The sequence below is a fragment of the Schistocerca cancellata genome, chromosome 5 (assembly GCF_023864275.1).
Source record: "Schistocerca cancellata isolate TAMUIC-IGC-003103 chromosome 5, iqSchCanc2.1, whole genome shotgun sequence".
In the NCBI taxonomy this organism is placed as follows: Eukaryota; Metazoa; Arthropoda; class Insecta; order Orthoptera; family Acrididae; genus Schistocerca; species Schistocerca cancellata.
Genome location: NC_064630.1, coordinates 36,273,992 through 36,283,754, shown reverse-complemented (window position 1 = coordinate 36,283,754; position 9,763 = coordinate 36,273,992). Strand labels below are relative to the sequence as shown.

The 9,763-nt window shown below is 44.3% G+C and overlaps 1 protein-coding gene across 1 annotated transcript in view; it reads left to right on the top strand.

Moving 5' to 3' along the window:
- Positions 1-6,701: 6,701 nt before the first annotated feature.
- The window catches only part of LOC126188350 (titin homolog), a 1,721,077-nt gene continuing 1,718,015 nt past the window's right edge, over positions 6,702-9,763 (top strand). Inside the window, exon 1 of the mRNA XM_049929949.1 lies at positions 6,702-6,772. Within this exon, the coding sequence (XP_049785906.1) occupies positions 6,757-6,772 (16 nt within the window). The 5' untranslated portion in view covers positions 6,702-6,756. The remainder of the gene's footprint in view (positions 6,773-9,763) is intronic.

The following is a 9,763-nucleotide window of genomic DNA, read 5'->3' as shown; positions in this document are numbered from 1 at the left end:
TTGAAAAATACTTGTCTCAGGCATATTGAAAGATCCTTTTCAATATTCTTCGTCCTCAGCACTGAATTTTTTATGTTGACTACTCAGATACAATGCAATTTGTATCCTGTCACTCTTGCTAAGCAAAAATGTTTTCCAACCTTTCTTAACATTCATTGTTAAACCCGTGACCATAGTTCCTACCGTTCCTACCACAGCCTCATGACCACTGATACCTTCCTCTACGTTAACTGATTCGATAAGTTCATGTCTGGTTAATTCTAGGAGGTTTAAGACGTTGTCTTCATCGGCTGGTTCTCTAATTACCTGCTCGAAGTAATTTTCGGACAAAACATTCAGAAAAAGTCACACGAATCACTGTCTTTGGCATCAGTTTTGTTGGTATGACTCTTCCAGTCTACAAATGGTACACTGAAGTCACCCCATGTTAGAACGGCATGATCTCTAAAATTACTAACGATATTCTGCAAGTTCCCTCTGAAGCGCTCCACCACAACAGCTCCAGACTCTGGCGGTCTATAAAAGGATCCGATCACCATTTCTGACCGACTTTTGATGCTTAACTTACCCAGATTAATTCACATTCAGAAATTGTGATTAAAATTCTTTACTGTGATAAATACGCCGCCGTCATTGACAGCTAATCTGTACTTACGGTAAATGTTCCAATCTGAACTTAATCGCTGTTCACTTCTCGTTTTAACGAATTCACTTCTCGTTTTAACCGACTTTCCGTTTCTTATACTATCTGAGCATTATACGGCTCAATGAGGATAGGGGAGAGAGGCGCATGTTGCAACAGGGGTAAATTGCAACATCGGCATTTTTCGTGAAGTATCGTATCAGGTGCTGCCATCGTGTGGAGGACTTTCAACTGCGTGGTATCCTCACTGTGATGGCCAGAGTCGGCGCGAGATGTTTTCTATTAGAAAAATTGCGAAAGAATTTAATATTTGCTACTGTACCCTCTCTTGATACATCAAAAAGAAAAAAGAAGCAGATGGAAACGTTACTTGTGGGTATCCTGAACACATGAAAGTGTTTTCAGACAGTCAGGAAAAAATGTTGAGGGATTATATTCTGAGATCCAGCAAAATTATGTTCGGGTTGACCAAATAGGAATTACGAAAACTGGGGTATCTTTGGATAAAATACTTTAACTTGAAAATGCCATCATCTTGGGAACAAATTGAAATAGCTGGGGCCGATTGGCTTTAAGGATTTTTGGAGAGAAACAATGACCTTTCCCTCAGACACTTGAAAGCACAAGTCTGGGAAGAATGACAGCATGTAATAGAAAAAATGTTGGGGAGTTTTTCCAAAAGTTAGGAGATGTTTACTCTCAGCACCCTCTTCCCCCTTCCAGAATTTGGAATATGGACGAAATCGATGTAGCTACAGTGTTGAAGCTAAAAATGACAGTTGCGCACAAACGTGTCAAACAAGTTGGAATTGTGAGCTCTGCTGAATGGGGAAAATTGGTAACAGTAGAAGCTGCTATATGTGCACAAGGGACATTGATTCCACCCATGATTAATTTCCCAAGAAAAAATTTTAAAGATTATTTTATCCGTGACGGGCCCAGTGGATGCATTGCTGATGTCACAGGTTGTGGATGGATGTTGGAGCAATCTTTTGTAACATTTCTCGACAATTTTATTACGAAAAACAGATCAATAAAAGAAACTCCTGTCCTACTACTGCTGGACAACCATTCGTCCCACTTCAGTATAGAACCTCTTAATAAATGTAAGAACAGTGGTGTAGTGCATCTATCTTTTCCTACTTACTGATCTCACAAATTACGGCCCCTTGATGTAAGCGTTTACGGTCCTTTCAAGAAGTTGTGCTCCAGGGGAACTGATTCCTGGTTGAAAACAAATCCAGGAAATGCCTTCCATTACAAACAAAGACTTCTCACCACTTTCACACCAGCAAACATCACTTCAGGATTCTCAGCAACAGGCACAGGCAAATTCCAAGAAAGTGACTTTGCTGCATCTTTTGTGACCGATGGTCCAGTTCCAGAAGAGAAACTTTCAGATCCTCTGGCTAACTCCGAGAATGTGGCGAATGTTGTCAGTTCTGTTCCAGGAACTTCAGCAGAGAAACATTTTTCCCCTGAACACATTCGTCCTTTCCCTTAAGCTGGGCCAAGGAAAGAGAGCAGCCGTGGAAGAAAGAAGAGGAAGTATGCTATCTTAACACACACAACCGAAAAACAGGCTCTAGAAAAAGAAATGGAGGAGAGAGATCACAAGATGGGACCAAAGAGTGGAAAGAGGAAAAAAAGGAGAGAAGGAAGCAACAACTAGCAGCAAAATAAAATTGCAGTTTTATCCACCTTCCGAAGAAAAAGAAGAAAAGAATTGTTTGACCTGTGATGATGTTTACAGAACGGGAGAGGAATGGACGCAGTGTACTAAGTGCAAATTGTGGTCTCATTGGTCATGTGTGAATAAAGATCCATTCTACGTGTGTGCAGTCTGTGGACGCAATTAAGATAATTATGTGAGATATTTCAAACTGAGTAAGCTCTATTCAGTCAAACTTTGGTATGCTGCAACGTGCCCCGTTGGTGGAGTAAATTGAACACGTGTCAACCTTTCCTCTAAACCTTATTGTAGCCATTCTAATGGTCTAATCGGAAATTTTATTTGTGACTCCTATGAGTAAAAGTATGTAGTTTCTCACTACAATTTTCAAATTTAGTTTATAACAAAAAGAATAATAAAAATTAATAACTGATTTTTGTTGCAACATGTCCCTATCTCCCCTACTAATTCTGGGACCTGTCTTTTGATTCCCCAGAAATTTACTGATATCAATCTTTTCTGTAGGGAATCTGTGAGGTCAAGCATTCTCTGAAATCATTGTGGATGAAGTAACTTCACGTTTGGCAGCCAATCTGTCTCTTATACCAAGGATGGGTTTCTATAACATAAAAAACTCCATGTGTTTGCCAAGCGTACTCCGCTACCCCCATAATCGCTTCCAGCACATAGTGCAGGTGTGGCCTAGTAAGGGAACCCTACAACTGTCTACCCGACAGCGGAGGACGAGAAATTCACCGCCGAGTCGTCTGAGTGTCTGGTTTAGACCTTAAACTCTGCTCCAAACAAGAGAACCGCGATCGACCCTGAGGCTACCAAACAAGCAGTTTAGCCTGCACCCTATATGCGATGCCAGTTACCTTCACCGAAACAGCCGTCCGGCAAAAGGAACCGAGAATGGCACCAGAACTCAAGTGGCAGGCATCATTCGTGTCGACTGTGCCACTGTTTGTTGCTGATTGCATCCAGTGCACTCGACGACCGCCAGGAGAACCTCCTACAAGTATCGGATGGGACCCCCAGCAGAAATACTGAGTGCACAGTGGCATTCTTTCCGTCCTGCATGTTGCTGCCATGAGGGGCTCCGTTACCTGCTTTAGTGCTAGGATGGTTACTTTGAAAGCGCTTGATCGATTTTATTTCCCATCCTTGACACAATCCCATGTTGTGCTCTGTCTCCGAAGACCTCTATGTCCACAGGATGTTAAACCCAATCTTCCTTTCATTTCCTCTTTACGTAGGAATTCCCAACGCCTAGCACGCCCTCTGCACTTGACTAAACTGGACAGGAATTCGTCCACTGGTCTAAGATGAGAGATGTCCAGCGCTGGCTCAGGAGGGTTTCCAACACTGGGTAGCAACTCGTTACTATTGCTAAGGCGGTCTGATGTTACGTATCAGAAGACTTAGTAGCATTGGCGTTACTGGAGGATTCCAAGAGCAACAAAGCTGTCGCAGAGCTCGCCACTGCCGCCCCGATGTCGCTGCAACTCGGGCCAGCGGCCTGAAACCTGTAGCTGTTTACAGACACCGGCCAATTATCCTTGAGTCCACTCACAACAAGCGCAGTCGCTATAGTTTTATAGTTATTCAGTTGAAACTTCTCACATCTTTATGATTATAGCGGATCTCCCTTCTACTTAAATTTAAACATCCTAGCTTTATTTATTCGCCTACTTAATCTATCTTGCTTCCTTAATTTTTAAGACAAAAACCAGAAAATCATGAATTTCAACTAAAATTTTAATTTGTGAGATCCAGAATACTGTTTCTATTAAATTATTATGAAAAAGGAATGTAAATATAAATTTTTAAGTTTCTAGCTCTTTTCTGTTGCGCCAATGATTTTTACACAAAAACGTCCAAATTTCGAAAATGGTTAAAGTTATTGAACTGATATTCAACACATATTGATTTAGTGTTACTCCTGACATGCTAGAAACGTTTCAGGTTATTTACTTGATTTTTAAAGTATTGCGCAACATTTATGACGTCAGAGCTAGTTACAGCGGACTGGCTGGCACACAGTGGAAAGACTGATGTGAATTTTATACGGCGTGAGTAGGCTGCTTCCCTACACACTGCACTTCCTGTAAAAGAATCTTAATACTAACTAAACTTAGTGGAAGGGGTTCAAGTCTTTCCTATTTTTAGTAATTGGTAAAATAACGTCGAAAAAGCAGTTAAGTTTACTATTGGAAATTTTAGTCTACTCACAAAACATTCTTTATACATTGTACTATTGATAAAACGAAATGTTTTAATACAGGATGATAAAAACCTACTGCGTTCAACAAAAATGTGAACGAATATTCCCTGAATGGGTTTCCAATTTCTACAATGGATCGGAGGATGACCTATGCCATATCACATCTATAATCTAGGTTTAAGTTAAGTTTCATAAGAGAGAAAACTATCACAATGGTCTACAGTGACCTTCAATTATCTTTAATTACTTATTGAACTTGTCATAAATTACAGTGGCTGATGTGGCTTCTCAATAATTATATAACACAAAAATAATTGCGTTTCAGATTTTAACTTACGTAGCAAATGTGAATACCACGAGCTTTAATTGACGATCGACACTAGCATTACGCAAAACGGGGGTGTAACAGATGAGACTTCTGCAGTTCTAAGTGAAGCATTATGCGATGTTACACGGCATCGCGTGCGTTCATTACCTTGACGGCAGCATCAGGGGGCGGCGGGCGGCACAGCTCCACACAGCTCGCCGTCTCGGAAGCAACTCTTCCTAACTTCTCGTTATACAGTTTACCGAAGTTGGTTTTAGAAAAGCTATCTTGCTGTGTTTTCAACTGACCAATCAGGGTCTCAATGTTAACCTTAAGCTCCACGTACATAACTTCTGTCTATTCAATGAGAAACGTTATACTTCTCGTGGTGGGGCAATGTTTTTAATGTTTGCTATGTAACAGAGACACGAAAGAGTCTCACGCTAAAACTTGCAGATGGTGTGGCCCTTTTAGTGTTATGATAAGATCTGTACTGTTCTTCTGGAGGGCTCTATCTCTTAACATGGGCTGGGGGATGGTTTTGGCGGTCGGCTGGCGACGTGGGTGTCCATCGCTTATCGTAAGGCCTGCTAGCCTACACGATCCTGCTCTCGGCTTCTGTTCTCGTTTCTGCCCTCGGAACTGCGTCTGTTTCACGATGGGAAGGTATGACATGCATTTAGGCATTCTTGTGTTAGTCTGTGGTATTCCGTTTGCTCACTCGTTGATCGTATTACTTTGGTTAATGTCATGATTTATTCGGAGCTATGTGACAGACTGTCGGAATTGCTTTCATGTCAGGGTTTTCATGGAAGGTGTTGGATTTGCTTGACACCTTACAACATGATGGTCATTAAAGACCGAAAACGGTAATCTGTTAAACAAAAAGATTGTGACCATAGACGTAAATTAAAGGAAACTTATTACATATACGGGTCACCGTGTTTTCTGGCGACGATGTAGGAGCTTGTGAAACTTAAATGTAGATGTAGATGTAGTTCCTATGACTTTTGTCAGCCGGCCGCGGTGGTCTAGCGGTTCTGGCGCTGCAGTCCGGAACCGCGGGACTGCTACGGTCGCAGGTTCGAATCCTGCCTCGGGCATGGGTGTGTGTGATGTCCTTAGGTTAGTTAGGTTTAATTAGTTCTAAGTTCTAGGCGACTGATGACCTAAGATGTTGAGTCCCATAGTGCTCAGAACCATTTGAAGCATTTTTTGAAACTTTTGTCACCTCAGTACAGCCGGCCGAAGTGGCCGTGCGGTTAAAGGCGCTGCAGTCTGGAACCGCAAGACCGCTACGGTCGCAGGTTCGAATCCTGCCTCGGGCATGGATGTTTGTGATGTCCTTAGGTTAGTTAGGTTTAACTAGTGCTAAGTTCTAGGGGACTAGTGACCTCAGCAGTTGAGTCCCATAGTGCTCAGAGCCATTTGAACCATTTGAACCTCAGTGTAGTCTATGTAGAATCTGTATTTTCATCCTATCAGATCCAGTGTCGTTTTCTCTCTGGAGCGATTTTAGTTACTTTCGATTTCAGGAGGGACGCAGTCTGAGACGGGAGACGCTCGGGGGTGTCGACACGAGCGAGTGGCACTGACGGTCCTGTCGTGGCGGGCAGGTTTTCCTTGATCCTAGGCCGGTGCCAGGGACCGCGGAGCGTGGAGCAGCGACCGCGAACCACGAGCGGCGCGCGAGAGGAGCTGGCGGCGCGCCGTGAGTCACGCGGGCGGCGTCCGGCGTCGCGGCGGCGCGCATGCGCGGGCCGGCGCCACGCCGCGGCGCGCGCCGCCCGACACGCGACGCTTTTAGCCCGAGGCTGGCGGAGCGCGAGGCGTCGCGGCGGCCGGCAGTCACCGCGAGACCCACCCGGACCCCGCAGCGCCTCAGCGCGGCGGCGCTCACCGCGGCCATGACCGTCACCACAGGTAAACGCGCGCTGCCCGGCCGGCGTCCGCTGCGCGCGCCCCCTGCACGCCTTCTTGTGGGTTGTCACACCGTTCCTGTGGCCGGAAGGTGGCCGGCATTCCGTACTCTGCAGGGTTATGAAAGTGGTACACCTGGAGAGGCGTTCGTGTGAAGCCTGCTCGTAAATCACTCGCCCTCGCGAACCGAGAGCGTGTATCATGTGGTACGGTTGACTGAGAGAACCCGAAGAGTTCTGCTGTGATCTAACTGAAAATTATGTCGTTTAATGCACATTTTTGCACATCGTGTGTTAAGTTCTACGCCTTAACCTACCTTTCTACCATACCTGCCCGTGGCGGGTGCGAGTACACACCGACCAATACTACCGCGTCCTTGGACCTAAGGGATAGCGCCGTAAAGTGTTGTGCTTCAGAGTGAAGTTAAAAAAAAAATGGTTCAAATGGCTCTGAGCACTATGGGACTTAACTACTGAGGTCATCAGTCCCCTAGAACTTAGAACTACTTAAACCGAACTAACCTAAGGACATCACACACATCCATGCCCGAGGCAGGATTCGAACCTGCGACCGTAGCGGTCACGCGGTTCCAAACTGAAGCGCTTAGAACCGCACGGCCACACCGGCCGGCGGTGTGAAGTAGATGCGACTTTTTGCGTGCTCGGAAGAAGAGGAAATGGAGCAGCAACATTCCTCCTTTTCGGAGAAGGAATGCGGAAAGACACGGGCGGGAAGCTATATCCTAACTGTACGCCCCTCAAGCGCCCTTAATTCCAAATTACCCATTTCAGAGCGACCTTGCCCTCGATACAGAAAACAGAGTTGTGTTTACGTTCTTGATAGCAAAGGGAGATGGTGAAGTCTGGTACTGCCATATCCCTGCTATGCCAATCATCCGCATTTCACAGACAGATTATGAACAGTGCCCTTTTATCTTCATTTCATAAGACCGTATTTACTTTAAGAGACTGGCGGATCCATGTGTCCCCTTGCCAGATAAATTCTGGTGGTCAAAGTTCCTATACCATCAAGATTTTAATCGGCTACATCCATGTTGGACGGCAGTACACTGAATAGGACTGCGACGTTACTCATAGAGGTTGACGTGAAGTCTCATAGTATTTCCAACTTGAGTAAACATTTAACGACAGAGTATTGAGGCGTAGTGGTAACTATTTTTCGAGTTAAGAGAAGCAGACATGACATTGGACAATAAAAATATCTGTCCTTTCATTAGATACGTGTTTTGTGCATAAAATATTAACAGGAGACTGTAGAATCTACTTAGGCCGAATTAATTGTAGAGATTCCTATGCGTGTCAAACGATGCTGTCCACTGCAGTATCACTTATGTTGGTTCGGCGGTTGTACGAAGTATTATCTCTTTTACTCACTGATAGAGTGACACTACGTTTAGTTCCTAATTTACCAATTTGTCTTTCGGGAAAAGCCAGATTATATCCTGGCCTAACCGTCACAACGTAGGTTTCGTGTAGTATTTACTATTCGTATGTGTGTACAATCCAAAGGCAAAATAAGAGATAAGAAGCGGTGGAATGTACCTTGAAGAATGAGCCAAGAATTTCGTTATCTAGTAGCAGTACCGTAGTCATAAAATATTAATATTTAATTATTAATTATATATATATATATATATATATATATATCATAAAATATTAATATTTAGTTATTACTTTAAAATATTAATATTTAAAGTGTAGAAGATCTGAGCCTCTATGTGTCTCCTTTCTCTTTATCACCACGAAAAGAAGTAGTGTACGTATCAGATGTATAATGAATAATCAGCATTTTATATTCGCATATTTGTGGATAATAAATGAGAAGAGTATTTAAAAGACCAGTGAGTCAGTGTAGCAGAACAGTAAGCAACACTTCGAAAATTTACAGTTACGGTCTGTCAAGTCGCAGACAGGCTGGGATGCAACGTCGTGGGGAAACGGAGGAGGCAGGGTACTCATACAGAACAAGGACTGTGGTTAATCTGTCAAATGACAACAAATTAAAAAATACTTCTCTTTAATTCTTCTTCGACTTAATACGAAATATACGTTAAATAAACTGATCGTTTGACAGTCCACCATTTAAAAGTCGACGTACCAGCCCAAAAATCTGATTACGTAAATCTAGTAATTAATATATTAATACAAATAAATCACGCACAGACTTGCACGTTTGTACGCGGAGGGTACGGAAATGGGAGTGCTCCAGTGACCTAGCTGTTCACATTGCGTTCTGTTTGACGTCTTATGCCTAGACTGTCAATACCGCGGTTCGATTGCGTTCGCATTGTTAGTTTGTGCCAGGAAGGGCTCTCAACAAGGGAAGTGTCCAGGTGTATCAGACTGACTAAAGCGATGTTGTTCGGACATGGAGGAGATACAAAGAGACAGGAACTGTCGATCACATGCCTCGCTCAGACCGCCCAAGGGCTACTACTGCAGTGGATGGCCGCTACTTACGGATTACGGCTCGGAGGAACCCTGCCAGCAACGCCACCGTGTTGAATCATGCTTTTCGTGCAGCGACAGTACGTCGTGTTACGACTCAAACTGTACACAATAGGCTGCATGATGCCCAGCTTCACTCCCGACGTCCATGGCGAGGTCCATCTTTGCAACCACGACACCATGCAGCGCGGTACAGATGGGCCCAACAACATGACGAATGGACCGCTCAGGATTGGCATCACGTTCTCTTCACCGATGAGAGTCGCTTATGCCTTCAACCAGACAATCGTCGGAGACGTGATTGGAGGCAAACCGGTCAGGCTGAACGCCTTACACACACTGTCCAGCGAGAGCAGCATGTTGGAGGTTCCTTGGTGTTTTGGGGTGGCATTATGTGGGGCCAACGTACGCCGCTGGTGGTCATGGAAGGCGCCGTATCGGCTGTACGATACGTGAATGCCATCCTGCGATCGATAGTGCAACCATATCGGCAGCATATTAGCGAGGCGTTCGTCTTTATGGACTA